Source organism: Bufo gargarizans, chromosome 1, assembly GCF_014858855.1.
Source record: "Bufo gargarizans isolate SCDJY-AF-19 chromosome 1, ASM1485885v1, whole genome shotgun sequence".
NCBI lineage: Eukaryota > Metazoa > Chordata > Amphibia > Anura > Bufonidae > Bufo > Bufo gargarizans.
This window is the reverse complement of record NC_058080.1, coordinates 636,335,781-636,352,275: the sequence shown is the minus strand read 5'-3', so window position 1 is coordinate 636,352,275 and position 16,495 is coordinate 636,335,781. Positions and strand designations below refer to the sequence as shown.

At 45.3% G+C, this 16,495-nt stretch overlaps 1 protein-coding gene across 1 annotated transcript in view; it reads right to left on the bottom strand.

Annotated features, from left to right (window-relative positions):
- The window catches only part of ELL2 (elongation factor for RNA polymerase II 2), a 65,396-nt gene extending 49,501 nt beyond the window's left edge, over positions 1–15,895 (bottom strand). Inside the window, exon 1 of the mRNA XM_044275991.1 lies at positions 15,728–15,895. Within this exon, the coding sequence (XP_044131926.1) occupies positions 15,728–15,859 (132 nt within the window). The 5' untranslated portion in view covers positions 15,860–15,895. The remainder of the gene's footprint in view (positions 1–15,727) is intronic.
- Between the last annotated feature and the right edge of the window lie 600 nt (positions 15,896–16,495).

The following is a 16,495-nucleotide window of genomic DNA, read 5'->3' as shown; positions in this document are numbered from 1 at the left end:
ACTGATAAAGAGTGCAGATATCTTTGTGGTTTTGGTGCAAATTAAGGGGGGGATTTATCAAACTGGTGTAAAGTAGAACTGGCTTAGTTGCCCATAGCAACCAAATGGATCAGACCTTTCATTTCCCAAAGGATCTGTGAAAAATGAATAATGGAATTCAGCTGGTTGCTATGGGTGATTAAGCCAGTTCTAATTTACACCAGTTTGATAAATCTCCTCCTAAGGCTACATGCACACGACCGTATGCGTTTTGCGGTCCGTATGCAGTTTGTTTGCGGATCCATTGTAACAATGCCTAAGGCTTCGTTCACATCACCGTTCAGCCTTTCCGTTCTCCTGCTCTGTTTAGGAGCAGGAGAACGGAAAGGACGGAGAAGGCACATAAGGGCTCCGTTAGGACCCCCGAGGACTATAATAGGGGCCGTTGTGCTTCCACTCAGAAGATGATTTTGAAGCGGAGACAAAAGTCCTGCATGCACAATTTTTGTCTCCGATCCAAAATCATCTGAGCAGAAAGATAACGGACCCCATTTTAGTCTATGGGATCCTTAAGCTCCGTTATGTGCCTTCTCCATCCTTTCTCCTGTTCCTAAACGGAGCAGGGGAACGGAAAGGCTGAACGTTGATGTGAACGGAGAATAGGACATGTTTTATTTTTTTTGCGGGGCTAAGGAACGGACATACTGAAAGCACACTGCTGTCCATATTTTTTTTTGCAGACCCATTGAAATGAATGGGTCTGCTTCCTAGCTGCAAAAAAAAAAAAAAAAATGGAACGGAAACAAACAACGTTCGTGTGCATGTAGCCTAAATGCGTATTTTTTTTGCATAAATCTCGGCTCTATGTGCAGGTACACTTTCCGGAGCCGCCTCTTGCTGCGATTACAGATGCATGTCTCCATTAGTTCAGCACATCTACGCTGGAGCGGTTGCCCATTTGTACAGATGAAGGTTTCGGAGCAGTTTACGTTAGACGGGTTGTGTTGAAGCACAGCGGTCAAGCCATGCCACAGATTCCCAAATGCATGGAGGTCTGGCTTTCACTAAGCTGTTCCCACAACACGTGCAGAAACTGCGCAAAAAAGCAACATGCCATTTCCTGACAAGATTTTGAAGTCTGTGACTGTATGAACGGTAGCGAAGATTTCCACACAACTTTCCTGTGGATTTCAATGCTGAATCCACAACCCGCAAGAAAAGCCCACCATGTGAGCATAGCTTAAAGGGTTATCCAACCTCTATAGTGCCCCCAAAATGCCCAGGACCCTCACATAGGTTGTACTTATCCCTGCGTCGCACCTTATGCCTACACGGCCACCGCTTCATCTCCCTAGCATCGCAGGTGACGCTAGCGAAGCTTTTTCCTGCCAAAATAGAGCCACAAGGACCAGCTGGAAAGCCACCGTAAATGGTTCTTCCATATGAACAAGGCCTAACATTTTGAACAGAACAATGTTCCACCGCTCATCAATGACTTCTGTACCTATCAAATCGCCCCCAATGCAAGTTAACATTTCCCTATAGACATCTTAAATCTACGTGGCCACTGACATAGCGGTCAGAAGATCCACCTTCCTAAATGGGTAATCCTCCTGGTCATACAGCACCACAATGCTCTACACGTAGAGGGATTTGCCATTCGGGATTACAGGAAAGCTGGGCAATACCACGCACTGCTTGGCACACGCCTTCATGGAAACCCATATAACTGAAAATGCCTGAAGAGCATTACAGAGGACGTGTCCGCTCCCTGGCACGTGGGGTTTAGTAAATGCTTGTATTCCCCATGAAAGGGCTCTGTTGTGCCGTTCCTGTTACTTCTCCTGCACATTGATGAACTGACAACTGAGTGTTACCAGCTGGGAGCGTGTCCCTCAACAGTCTAAGGGTACAACCACATGGCACAGCCGTGCAGCTTGAACCACAAGCAAATTCAAGCAGTATTAAACAGATTACAAACTGATTGGGGCACATTTACTAAGACTGGCTCATAAATTAGGCGCAACTGTGGCAGTCCTTGCGCAAAAACTACACCAACCCTTGTCTGGCATGTTTCCCCCCCCCCCTCAAATATTTATACCCGGTACCAGGCATAAATCTTAGTAAATTTGCCAGGGCCTACACGTCCACATCCCAGCCGTCTGGCAAAGACTGCGTTAAAACAAGCCGTGCGACTAAGTATTGTTGCACAGCCGCTTTAAAAACAAAACAAAAATAAAAGATACTCATTAATCACACCACACGTCCCTTCGTAAGCGTGCCCTATTGTCTTCTCACTGCTCATGGTGCCTGGTTACTAAACCATAGGAAAAAAAAAAGAGTTTGCAATGGGTTAACTAAATACAATCGCGGCTTGCATGCCCAATGCAGTACAAAGCACACCAAAGCCACATCTCCATCGTGCCCATACCCAACATAGTGCACTCCGTGCTACCAGTATCAGACTGTACAGATGCACAGGAATGGCGAGTCCTAGTTGCCAATTTATTCAGAAATATTCAGGAGGAATAACAGAGGATCAGCAGAACCACAGAGTTATAAGACCAGATGCACCAGAATTGTTATTTTAGATCTAAAACAGACATGTTCCCTTGTACGTGTAAAACCACACTGTCAGACGGCTGAGCTAAGCCTTCCACATTTGTGAGCAGAAGGCACATCTGGGACGTCATGCTGCCAGACGCGGAGCTGGCGAGTTCATTGGCCCGAGTCAATGCAAATTAGTATGTGCGCTGGTGAGTGTTTGGGTGACCGTTCAATCTGACCTTTCCTTGGTGGGTAAAGTCTGCTGTGCTTTGATAAGCAATTACATAAACTGAATGACAAACATGCATAAGGACACCACGACATCCCCCACAGGTACAGCAGCCACCAGACAATGCGAGCATTCACATCACCGGCTCCGCTGCATGATTAAGTTCATGCCATGGAGCGTGTGCCAAAGAAAATGTTCCAGAAAGACAGTGGAAAGTGCAGCCTGTGCCATGCCCAAAAAATAATAAGTGCTCGCACCGCCAAGTAGACCTAGCAGCAACTGAAGGGGAAAACCGTGGCCTAGGGATGTCTGCAACGTCATAAAGAAGCCACAAGGAGGATAGCAGCCACACATTTCAGCTGTTCACTGACAATACACGGCAGACGCAGTCCAAATGACTTTTCACCATGGAACTTTTTTCCTACATTGATTAAAAGATCTATACATTCGTTCTTTCCCTTACACCTCGTCCACCTCACTGAGGTGGTCAAATGCAATCAGTTTACATCGTCAACTGGCACCAGCCATATCTTCTGTTAGATCAGGGGTGCACAACCTGCGGCCCGGGGGCCACATGCGGCCCTTGATACCATTCTGTGCGGCCCCCAACCATCTGGTAACAGACATGTATGCCTATGTCTTGTGGCTGCTCACATGTATTTTTCATGTATTTCTCCCATTAGATGGGAGTCCTGGAAGTGAAACTAGACATTAATGGTATATAATGTGTGTTCAATGTGCCATAAGTACAATATTTCAGTTGTTAATACACCTTTAAAATTTTTATTTCGGCCCTCGTCATTGGTTCAGTCTGGCAATGTGGCCCCCAACCAGGAAACGTTGTGCACCCCTGTGTTAGATGCTGTTACAGGGCAATAACTCAGCTACCAAGCTGAACCAAACCTAGCAGAACCAGAGCAACGAGTGGGGAGATCTCTGGATCCACAGCGCTGGTTCTAGCCTTGTTAGCAAGAGACTGGCCTGTACTATATGATGTCTGATCACTTTCATGGCATTATCCCTTTAATATTATGAGCGACTGCACCAAGTACTTGGGACTTTTCCCATAAGAAAATTTTAAAGATTTTTAACATTGATGATCTAGCCTCAGGCTAGGTCATCAATATCTGATCAGTGGGGGTCTGATCGCTGACACAGTGGACAATCAGCTGTGCGAAGAGGCCGCAGCACCTCGGACAACCCCTTTAAACAAACACTTTCCAGATAATTGCTGGTCATTGGCTGAAGATACGTGCCAGGCAAGGTATGGCACTACTCAAAGATAAATCAACCGCTTTAACGTGGGACATTACAACAACTATGGCTGTGAACAAGATGTAAGAAGACAACGTTCTGTACGTGGCGCCATGTGTACCCAGCCTTCCCAGAAGCTTCAGAATATCTGTTTTAAGTTACACAAATGCTAAAGTCGATTAGAAAACCAGTAAGGCGCACGGGGCTGATATTCTACTGATCGACAGACTGTGTGAAGTGATCTGTCTGGGACAATTTGTTTGTTCGGCCACAGTAATCTGATCTGCATGCATTAAATGGGAGCCAAGTAACTTTTCTCTGGGTCGAGTTGGACAACAGCCTGCTTGACTTCATGCCGGTTATGTGACGTGAATCACTCTTCACAAATTCATCCTCAGGTCCCAGCTGACTGTGTGTCAACAAGAGCCAAGAAGAACAAAAGTGAGCAGGAGTACCAGGGGTCACCGGGCCACCCCCAGGGCCTGACGCTAGGCACCGTCTTAAGTACACAATGACTTGCCTTCCATCCAAAGATTTCCTTCTTCCTTTACAGTCTGCTAAACTAAACATCACCGCTTCCGAAGCTCCGACGGGAAAGGTCTACCAGACAGCCATATACTAACAAATGTATGTAATACTAAAGAATAGCGGGCCCCGATTCTCTGGAAATGTTATCCATTCAGATTATGGAAGAATCCCAACGAAAAACATTAAGGACAAGAACTTTCTAGTTGAGAATTTGAAGCAGCCGGTGAATAAAAACCTGCAGGCGGTGCAGACTGACACCTCATAGCAGGAACAGTAGATCCCTTTTATAGAAAACCAGAATTGCACAGCGAGCAGTTTCCTGTGTGGGATTTTTGGGGCATTAGGTCTCTAAGGTTGCTTTTCTATTCATTAAAGCCTCCCTAATCAAGGCAGGCAGCACTGATTAATCCTGGCAAGCGAGAGCCTGAGTACATACTTTGCTTTCATAGGCCAGTCATATGATCACATTTAAAGGGAAATTAGGGGACTACTTGCGGCAGATGACTCCGGTAGGCAGTTCCATCGCCAGAACTGCCTGCCGGATCCATCAAAACGTATGCAAACTGATGGCATTTGTCAGATGAATCAGGATCCTGATCGGTATGACAAGTGCATTGAAATGCCGGATCCTTCTCTCCAGTGTCATCCGGAAAAACAGATCCAGCATTTTTTGCGGTCTGAGCATGCGCAGACCGCAATGCTGATTCAGTTTTGCCGGAACACTTGGGGCTGGATCCGCATTAATGCATTTCAACGGGGTTCAATGTTCAATGTTCCAGAATTTGAGACTGAGATAAAACAGCAGCATGCTGCGGTATCATCTCAGTCCTGAAAAGGCATAAAGACTGAACTGAAGACATCCTGATCAGAATGCTCTCCATTCAGAATGCATTAGGATAAAACTGATCAGTTCTTTTCCAGTATTGAGCCCCTAGGACGGAACTCAATGCAAGAAAAGAATAAACACTTGTGAAAGTACCCTAAAGAAACCAGAAACTGTGCAAGTGACAGCACACTAACCTGTAATAAAGGCACAGCAAACGCTCTGCAACAAGTGCACTTTGTACAGACCACAGAGCGAGCGCTGCACAGCAAGCTGAACAGTAACATGACTGCGAGCAATACGAGCTCATCAAAACACACAACTGTTTTCTGACAAAACCCACTATTGTGTTCAGAGCGAGGTAACTGACCGCAGCCCACAATACATGCACCAAAGTATTATGTGCAAAGACTGAGCAGGCATCTAGTCTACTCTTCACATCTGACCGGCTACACGCACGTCCATCACATCTCTGGCTTTTTTCAGACTGTTCCGTCATAGGTCAGCCCAAAATTAGAGACGGCGCAGTACGCAATCAACAAAGACACACCTCGTGCATTTCAACTGTATCTGAACATAGGTCCGATTTTGTAAAATTTGGCAGGAAAAAGGTCAGAAAAAACAAGGGATGCTGGGGATCAGCAGAGGATCAGCTGCTGGGACCCTTTGTGATCAGTTATAGCTGTGGGTACAGTTGTTGCAATACCAAATTTTTTATTTGATTTAGATACCATAAAAAAAAAAAGTATTGAGATACTAGATACCACATGAAAAAAAAAAATAAGACCAAAAAAGCCACGTGCATTACGCATTTTAAAAAAATATATAGTGAATTGCGCAGTTTATAATTTTTTTCCCTCTGTTTCTGCGTTTACCGCATTGATTTTTTTAATATTTCAATATTAAAGTTTGGACTTTTCAGACGTGTCGATGTGAGATAGTTTATTGTTTATATAGTTCACGTAAAATTGTAAGAGGAGGCAATTTATACTTTGGCTTTTTTTTACTTTGCATTTTTATTTTTTCACTTTTTATTTAAGAACCATTTCCCCCCTTAGGGGCTAGAACCTGGGATCTTTTCATCCCTTGTCCTAATCACCCTGATAGATCTCTATTAGGGTGAATAGGACTTCACACACTCCCTGCTGCCCTGGGCATAGTACATACAGCAGCAGGGAGATTACCATGGCAGCCAGGGCTTCAGTAGCGTCCTGGCTGCCATGGTAACCAATTGAGCCCACACTAATGGGGCTCCGATCAGAAGCTGCCACTGCCACCAATGAGAAGGGGAGGGGAGACCCTGTGGCCACTGCTACCAATGAGAAGGGGAGGGGACCCTGTGGCCACTGCCACCAATGATTTTAATACTGGGGGGGCAGGCGCACTGCGCCACCAATGATAATTAACCTTTAATACAGGAGACAGGTGCCGGCAGCAGATCTGCGGCAGTTAACCCCTCAGGTGTCACACCTGAGGTGTTAACTTCCGCTGATCGCAGCTCCCTGTCAGAGGCAGGGTGCCGGCTATGCGATTCTGCTGCCGACACCTGCCTCCTATATTAAAAGTTAGACGACCTTTCAAGGGTTTGGACTTTGTTGAGTTAGCAGGCTACATAGAGCTGATGTCTCCTCCCCATTGCTCCGATAGTAGTAATAAGCATACGGAGCAGGAGACAGTAACTGGGCCACAGCGGGCAAACGGAGCAGCACCCAGGAATAGTAAGTGCAGGGAGATCCATGACTGCAGCTCTCTGTAGCCAGCTAACTTAAAGTCCAAACCCACAAAAGGTCCTCCCATCATTGGTGGCGCAGTGCGCCTGCTCCTCCTCCGCCCCTCTCTTTATTGGAAGTGCGTTACATGGAGGAGGGAGAGACTGCTTTCTTCTCCCCTGTGCTGCTAAGGGAACATGTGTGCTTACAGCAGTGCGCTCATGTTCTGTGATACTAGACTGCGCAGCAGCGCAGCCCAGTATAGCATTGATACCGGAACAAAAGTAACAATTAGGTATCGAAATTTCGATACCCGCAACAACCCTAGCAGTAAATACACAAAATTTAGAGGTACGTGGCACTAACCTCAATGGACAGGCTAAGGGTAGGTCCACAAAGTTTTTGCCATCTGTTTAACATACATTTAAATAAATATATATTTTTTTTCACTGGAACTCTATGGTGACGGATGCCACTGTATGGTATCAATCTGAGGCATCCGTTCACACATACGTTTTTTTGTATACTTTAAACAGATGACGAAAACTTCATGCGAGCACAGCCCATGTCACACTTTGCAGAGTGAGTGATACCATCTGATAGCCAATATGCCATTACTATCGAGAGGTGACATATGGTAGATTCTGAATTGTGTATCCAATAAATCTATCCTCTTGGTAACTAGTATCAGACACCCCGCACCCCAACCAATCAGCTGTTTTGGGCTGCGCAGTGCCTGAAACGACTCCTCTGTAGGGTCCCACGTGTCAGACCACACCGATCAGAAATGGATGATCTATCCAAACGATAGATCAATATCTGCATCAAAGACAACCCCTTTAAAGGGATATTTCCATCAATGTTTTCCTCTCCCATAGGACTATTCTATATATAAAAACTGAGTGGATGTTTTGTGAAGTCACTCCATGCATTTTATTTTCTCTTACTTTGGGCTTTTAGCACACCAAACTGTCAACTTTCAGTTAGACCATTCACTCAGACCAGAAAGAAGGTGACTAGCGACTGAATTAGAGCATCACACAGATAAGGCTAGGTTCACATATGCAGCACATTAGGGAGTTTCATTTTGTAATGGAAAAAAAATGTAATGCAAAATTTTTGCCGACTTTGCTTATGCCCCGAGTCTCAGTGATTTAAAAGATATATATGCCAAATATCAAGATGGATAATATTTAGAGGTTGCACGCTTTGGTTTTGTAAAAGTAGGCAAAATAAAGATTTTTCAATGTTAATTACTTTTATTGGGAAAACAAAATCAAAAACTAAAAATATTAAAAACTAGACACCAAGATTAATAGGTAGTAACATGTGTTATATCAACTTTGACCAATGCAATCCCTTCTTTTGTTAGCTTGGCGACGACTTTTCGGTGATACTCTACTACCCTCAACAAGAATTGTTTTTATTGTTAGTCCCTGACCGATTCGTTAAACTTTATCAGAACAATGCCTCTTTCTGCGGTATCATTGACCACCTTAAGAGCGTTCATGTGGCTTCTTAGAGAATCACTGCAGTATTCTGTCACGTCGTGGATCCCAAACAAAATCAAAGAAAATCTTTGTTTTATTAGTAACGAAATGGCTCAGGTCTTTTCCGTCAAAAACTAGGTTTTTACCCTCTAATCTTTATTTCCTTTTTCTTTGCAGGTTTGGTTTCTAAATTTTTAGTCCTATTTTCCTTAACAGCCTGAGTAATACGTTCGTCCAAAAAAGCCAATCCTATGTTTGTTTCTGACAGATACCAAAAAGGTGTCTCATAGCAACTATGAGAGCACTTTTTTTTTACGTCTGCATCTGGGTAAGTGCTCCGAAGCTGTAACATATCCAAATCATTCTTTGGAGCCCATCGACTTACAATTGCCTCACGCAAAAAAGTGAACAAATATGAGGCTGACAAAATGTGCAACCCGTTTCATTCCTTTCAATTCTCGTTGAGAAATATTCAACTGTTTAGTGAAGGAGAATTTAAGTGCATATATTGCCTTTGCCATCCACCTTGCTTGATGCAGAGCCCCTGGGATCCTGAAACTGAAGTCGTTTTTTGACCAACCTAGGTACAGAAGTGAGCGTAGTAATAAAAGTGATCAATGTGTGCATATATTATCAGATCTTCTTGAAATTTGGCATATATCTTTTACATCACTGAGACTCGGGGCGTAAGCAAAGTCATATGAAAATCACATCTTTGGAAAAATGAAACACCCTAAGGCCTCATGCACACGACCGTTGTGTTCTGTTCCGCAAAATGGGGTTCCGTGATCAGTTTTTGTTTCCGTGTGTCTTCCTTTATTTTTGGAGGATCACCAGACAAAGGAAAGTAAAAAAATAAAATAAAATCTAAGACAGGTTTGCCATGTAAATCATAGGAAAAAAACGAAAAAGACGCGGGCGACAATCTTGTGTGCCTCCGGGTTTTTTCACGGACCTATTGACTTGAATGGGTCCACAAACAGTTTTCCGTGAAAAAAAATAGGACAGGTTATATTTTTTTGACGGACTGGAAGCACGGATCACGGACAACAAACAGTGCATTAGCCGAGTTTTCAACGAACCCATTGAAAGTCATGGGGTCCGCAGAAAATCACGAAAAAAACGGAACGGACACGGAATGAAATAAACAATGGTTGTGTGCATGAGGCCTAAGGCACATATTCCGGCAGGAAGAAACTACCAGAGTTTACTGCATCCGGCATAGCGGGATACTGCCAAGCACTGCCAGATCCCTATTGACTATAATGGGATACGACCGCTTTTTGGTCATTACAGGCAGGATTAGAATGACTTAAGACAGGATCCACCATTCACAGTAGGTGATTGTCAGATCTCAGCTATCCTTTCCTTGTACAATTACCTCTGCACAAGTCACAGAGCATGTCCAGAAAACTCCCATAGAAGTCACTGAGGTCCTCTCCTGACCATTGTGCTGCCGGAAAGCAATTTTCTTATGCTTTCTAACTGCTGTTAACAGCTCAGACAAGATGGCCACCCCCATAATGTTCAGGAAATGGGATAAAAAAAAAAAAAAAAGAAATCTACAATCAGAAAATAAAAAAACAGAATAAAAATAAAGTGTCACTATTTGGTTTTAACAGTCAGAAAAATGTTGACAAATTGGTGACACATTTCCTTTAAAGGCCATCTGTCAGCAGATTTGTACCCATGACACTGGCTGACCTGTTACATGTGCACTTAGATGCCTTCAGCTGCCGTATTGGTCCCATATTGATATGTGCCTGCATTGCTGAGAAAAAATAGGTTTTAAAGGGGTTATCCAAGAGTATAAAAAGGCCCCCCAATATCCCAGCCCCTTCCCCCCCCCCCCCCCCCCCCCTGAATATACTTACCTAGCTCCCCGTGCAGCTCCTGGTCCCTGCACTGCTGCTTTTCCCCGTGCGTGGATGAAAACATCCAGTGTCGGGAGGGGGGGCAGGAATATTTTCATAGCAATGCTATGGAGGCTCGTCCCAGTCAATGGCTGCTCCCCCCCCCCCCGAATGAATGGGAGCTAAGCTGCACTGCTACTACACTACATTTTGAATGAAGCAGTGCTTCAGACTCCATTCAAAGAAGATAGGTATGGGATTTTATTTATTTTATGCACTTTTTTTAGCACTATGTTCTGCTGTGCTTTACAGATAGCATCAGGGCCCATTCAGACGTCCAACCAAGTGTTTTGTGATCGGCAAAACATTGATACCGGCCTATGTTCCATAATTTGCGGAGCGCACATGGCCGGCCCTATGATGGAAATGCCTATTCTTGTCTGGGATTGCAGGCAAGAATAGGACATGTTCTCTTTTTTGCGGGGCTATGGAACGGAACTACGGATGTGCAAAATTGCAGAACGGATACGGACCCAGAACTACAGATGTGCGAACGGACCCTTAAGCAGTCCCCAGTGGGGCTCACAATCTAAGTTTCCTCTCAGTATGTCTTTGGAGTGTGGGAGGAAATCGGAGGAAACGCACGCAAACACAGGGAGAACATACGAACTACATGCAGATATTGTCCTTGGTCAGATTCAAACCCAGCACCCCAGCGCTGTAGTGCTAACCACTGAGCCACCGTGCTGCCCGCAGCAGCACAGGAATCAGCAGTCTCTGGCACGACAGCTGCTGTGAAACTACAACTCCCAGCATGCACATTTAGGCCTATTTCACACGAGCGATACAGATTGCGTCAGAATCTGTTCTGGAAAAAACTGATGGTTTTGTACGCTAGTTCAATCAGTTTTGTCTGCGATTGCCTTCAGTGTTGAAATCCATTTTAATACATTTTTCACACAAGGCCCATTCACTTCTAAGGGGCTGGACAAAAAAAAAAAATATATAGAACATGCTGTAAATTTTTTTTGTAGGCAGAGATTGTGAAAAACTACGTTCATGTGCACAGCCGCATTGAAATGAATAGGTCAGGATTCAGCATGGATGCTATGCGTTCACAACACGCATTGCATCCGGAAGGAAACTCTCGTGTGAAAGAGGCCTTACTTGGCTGTCCTTTTACCTCCCATAGGAGTTGTAGTTTCAGAAAAGCTAGAGTGCCGGAGGTCGCTGATCCCTGAGATAGGCTGTCAAATAAAAGTGGTCTATAAATATTGGAGTAAAAAAATAAAACTATCCCCTTTCTGATGATGGTGTCCCTTTAAGGAAATTGTTCCAGGTCGATGAATCTCTTGGGAAAGTACATCTTTCAGAACTGGTGAGGTTGCGATAGAGGATACATGAATCATGGGGACGGATTTTCTAGACTTCCAGTCAGGACTCCCATAGTACACTACAGTCAGCCTCAAGTGAAATGGCCGCTTACATTCAACTGCATAAAGTTGTAGAAATTATGGATAGGGTACTTTTGGGCCTTGTAACTAGCACCAAACGCCACTGGTTTAAGGAACAATTGCCCAATAAACCATCCCCATGAAAAATCGGGTCATTCATGGCTGCGGCCTTTAACATTTTATCAGTAGATCAACTGTTTACACAGGGACGTGTACTGCCAGCAAGAGATAATCAGTGACATAGGCATTTGCTTTTTACACGGGTCAATGAAGGGGAGTGAATAGGGGCTAAATATGTCCGGGAGATGAGACCGACACGGAGTCCGCGTCTCCCATAGCAAGCGCACATGGGAATCAGCATTTTTAGGCCCTTAACATTGGCCCAGATGGTTTACTTATGTCAGTACTGAAGAGCCGACTGGTTTGCTGTGAAGTGCGTTAGAGACTACCATGTATTTTTCACAGCATCAATAGGAGACCTTAGCCACAGGGTAGGTGACAAATGTATGATCCCTGAGGGTCCAACTGCTGGGACTTCCACTGATCCCCACACGTGAACACAGCGACTGCACGTGACCATAGCGTCGTTCACTTACATGGGACTGTCAAGTACGGCGGAGTAGAAGGGAATGGAACAGTGGTCACCCATGCACACTACAGCAGCTGTTCATGGACCAACCCCTTTAACTAATCCTGAGGCATCAGAATGTGTTGGGAATCAAAAGCTACAGTATTAAAGGGGTGTTCTGGGAATCCTATATATTGATGACCTATCAGGATAGGTCATCAATATCTGATCTGTAAGGGTCCAACATCCGGCACCCCAAGCATCAGTTGTATGAAGAGGCCGCAATAAAAGTGCTGTTTTTTTTGGGAAACCAACTTTAAAAAGGGGTTGTCCACTTTACTACTGATAGATCATCAATATCAGAATGTCTGGGGTCCAACACCCAGCATCCCCCCCGGTGATCAGCAGTCATACGAGTGCTGCCTCCTGCTGTTGACCTGCCCGCCGCAGTGGTGAGCGGTGCAATTACAAGTTACAAGTACGGCGTCCTCATCCACTTCCATGGGACAGCTCGGTAGTGTTCACTGTAACAGACAGTGCTGTGCCATAGAAGTGAAGGAGGACGCCATACTTGTAATGACACCGCTCACCACTGCGGCGAGCAGATAAATAGCAGGAGGCAGCACTGGTGTCGGACCTCCGCCCATCTGATACTGATGAGTGAAATGAGCTTCGGATGTTACATCCAAAGTAGTTACATAGAAAACTTCCATTTGAAGAAAAAGCTTAAAAAGCAGAAAGTTTTAATCATTTGAGACGTATTTCTCAATTAAGTCAATCGGAAAGAGGTAAGATAGATTGAGGAGTCAGCAGCGTATATATTTCGCTTGTTTTCAGCAGCTAATTACGCTACTGATCTGACAGTTTTTTTTTCTGCATATTTTGCTGTGTGAACATGGCCTTCGTGAAATGGTGACCTGTAGCTAAGGTAATGTTCCAAAAATACACAGCCGGTGTTACAGGGAGCAGCAGACCCCACATGGCTGCCCGTAATCCGGTAACCCGACACATGCAGCCAGCAATATGGAGTCAGTTGACACTGTCCACAAGTGACGGCATCTATTCCAAAACGCCTATATTTAGGAGCCGCTATTTAAAGGGGTTCTGCAGTTCTTTTAAACTGATAATCTATCCTCTGGACCCCCACCGATCAGCTGTTTGAGAAGGCAGCAGCACTGGGCAGTAGCGCCGTGGTCTTCTTGCCATTTACCGCAGGCCCAGTGATGTCATGATAGTATCAATGACCTGGGCAGGGCTAAGCTCTGTTCACTTGAATGGAGTTTAGGCCCGCCCAGGCCAGCGCCGCTGCCTTCTCAAACAGCTGAACGGCAGGGGTACCGGGTGTCGGACCGCCGCCAATCAGATGCTGATTTATCTGGAGGAAAGATCAGTTTAAAAAAGATAAAAAATAATATGCAGAACCCCTTTAAGCATTTCCCATGTGCCGAGTTCATCGCAGGTGATCATAAAGACCAGTGGTGGCAAACCTATGGCACAGGTGCCAGAGGCGGCACTCAGAGCCCTCTCTTTTGGCACCCACACCCTGGAAAGAGTCTATGGTGTACTAAGAACAGCACAGGAAGCGCACAATGTAGGCAGGCTATTATAATAAATGATAAGTACATGGAAGATATACTATAGGGGACTGTAGTATTCAGGTTAAATTGCCATGTTGGCACTGCTTTGTTGGTTTTGGGCACTCGGTCTCTAAAAAGTTTGCCATCACTGGTATAGACTGAATGAAAAAAAAATATATATATATATATATATATATGAGTTATTCATTTGGTAACAGAACATGTCCCCAACAGCTACATAGAACTTCCACAATAAAATCATAAAATACTAAAAAGGCGAATAAAGTCAAGGAAAACTGCCCAATCTTATCAGTCCAGATTCCATAAAGCCGCAAGAACGCTTCACAGGCCCAGTCTAGAGAAGTGAGAAGTGACAGCTCAGCAGAACTCCCCCCTTTTCAGCTGGAACTTCATATACTGAATGAACGCGAGACCAGCTGGCACCGCACAGCAGAGCCGTCTATGCGCTGGAAGCCGCACTGCTATGTAAAAGCTATCCCTGGGAACACAACTCCAAATAAAGTCATATTATCCAAAATGCCCACGTCCAGCCAGCCCCCATGCCACATCGGAGGACTTAATGGCAGCAACCACCCCAATCCCAGCGCTGAGATAACCGTCACCAGAACAGATGGTAAATTACACTGCCCTGTATTTGAATTGGTTAGAACTGAAGGACATTTTTGTCACTTTTACTAATCTGGATACATTCACTTTAAAAGTAGTCCTAGAAGAGTGGAGGACAAGAAAGAAGATTTGCTGTGGCCAGTGAACGAAGCCATAGGAGGTGGGCAGATCATTAAAAACCATAGCTAGCTGCCCCCCCCCCCCTCCTCTTCCTAGACTAGGGGAGGGGGGATGGTGTGAATAGGACTGACAACACAGCATTCGGAGACACCCTGCAGCTTTTATAGAAGCTTACTCAACTCCTCTACACAGGTAGGAGCAGAACGCCCATGATATTACACCACAGCGCCTGCAGCAGATACAGCAAAACCCCATCTACCGTCAAGGCAGCCATAAAACCTACCGCAATAGTCGCTGCGCAAATGTGGAGCAAACTGTATAAATATTATTAGAAATAAATAGAATTCTGATATTTTGCATTGCATATTAAACAGATCTAAGGAGCCATGATTAATAATTTGCTACAATGGGGGAGGGGAGGGGTGTCATCCAGATCAATATGGGACTTCCAGTTAGTGCACTGATCAGGAGGATTTCTGTCCTATAATCGATCAACCGCAGCTCTCTCCTACAATGTAATGGAAGATCTGAAAAGTTTCCAGAAGGCCGGTCACACTAGAGAGTAATTACAGGAATGGGAAGTTCCAGGGCACTTAGAAAGTGCGGCCATGTCTCCAATGGGGGAAGATACAATATGGAGTCTTCTCTGAGGAACAGCAGTAAAACTTCCCAGACTTTACAGGACTGACACCTGAAGGGAAGCAGGTGGGGGACATGGCTGCTATCAAGGCTGGGGCTAGACTGAAAGTGACTGGCTCCTTACAAGCACTGCCCTGTGTACCTGGGAGACCAGGGACCAGCTGGTTCACACAACAGGGAGTCACGTCGGCTCAGCACCTGTCCCAGGACCCCTGAGGGGCCCCCCAACACTGCAAGGTGCCCCCACTAACTTGTCACACAGCACAGGCATTTTAGGGGGGTCAGTGCACACAGCACCTCACTTTTTAAGGTGCCCTCGCGGTCACTTACCTTAGTGTTCTGGTAGTTCTCCAAGGCTCTGAAGGCGGTCTCAGTGAGTTTAACGTGAAGCACGGTTGTCTGGTCCTGTGACCCCCTCTCGCAGGACAGCCCGTAGCTCCCCTCCTCACTAAGAGCCGCCATCTTCCTCACTCAGTCCCTCTTCCCCTTCCGACTCGTAGCCGAGCAGAGGGTTTTGTATAACGCAGCCTAACTTGCTTTCTGGCGTACGAAACGAAACCCGCGACGCTGATTGGTTTATCGCTTCAGCCACGCCCCACACTCAGGCTTGCGGTGCACATCGCTCAAGCTCTTTATAGCCAAGGATGACTTTTTTTTTTCGCTTTTGCTCATTCGAGACGTCATCACGTCCAAGGGTGGGCGGGGCTATCCGTGACGTACGAGGGATCGAAGTGAGTACATTTTGACATAGTTGGTGACGTTTACTCCCTGCAGAGCTGGGGCTCCAGTGTGTTTGCTGGAAGTGCGCAGGGAGCAGCTATGTAAATGTCCATTGTACTGAGGGCTGACTTTATGTGCCTCACTCTCCCAAGTAAGATTAGGTTTCCAGGTACTAGACGTAAATTGAGTGGCTCTTTTAGGGTACTTTCACACTTGCGTTTTTCTTTTCCGGCATAGAGTTCCGTCACAGGGGCTCTATACCGGAAAATAACTGATCAGGCATATCCCCATGCATTCTGAATGGAGAGTAATCCGTTCAGTTTGCATCAGGATGTCTTCAGTTCAGTCGTTTTGACTAATCAGGCAAAAGAGAAAACC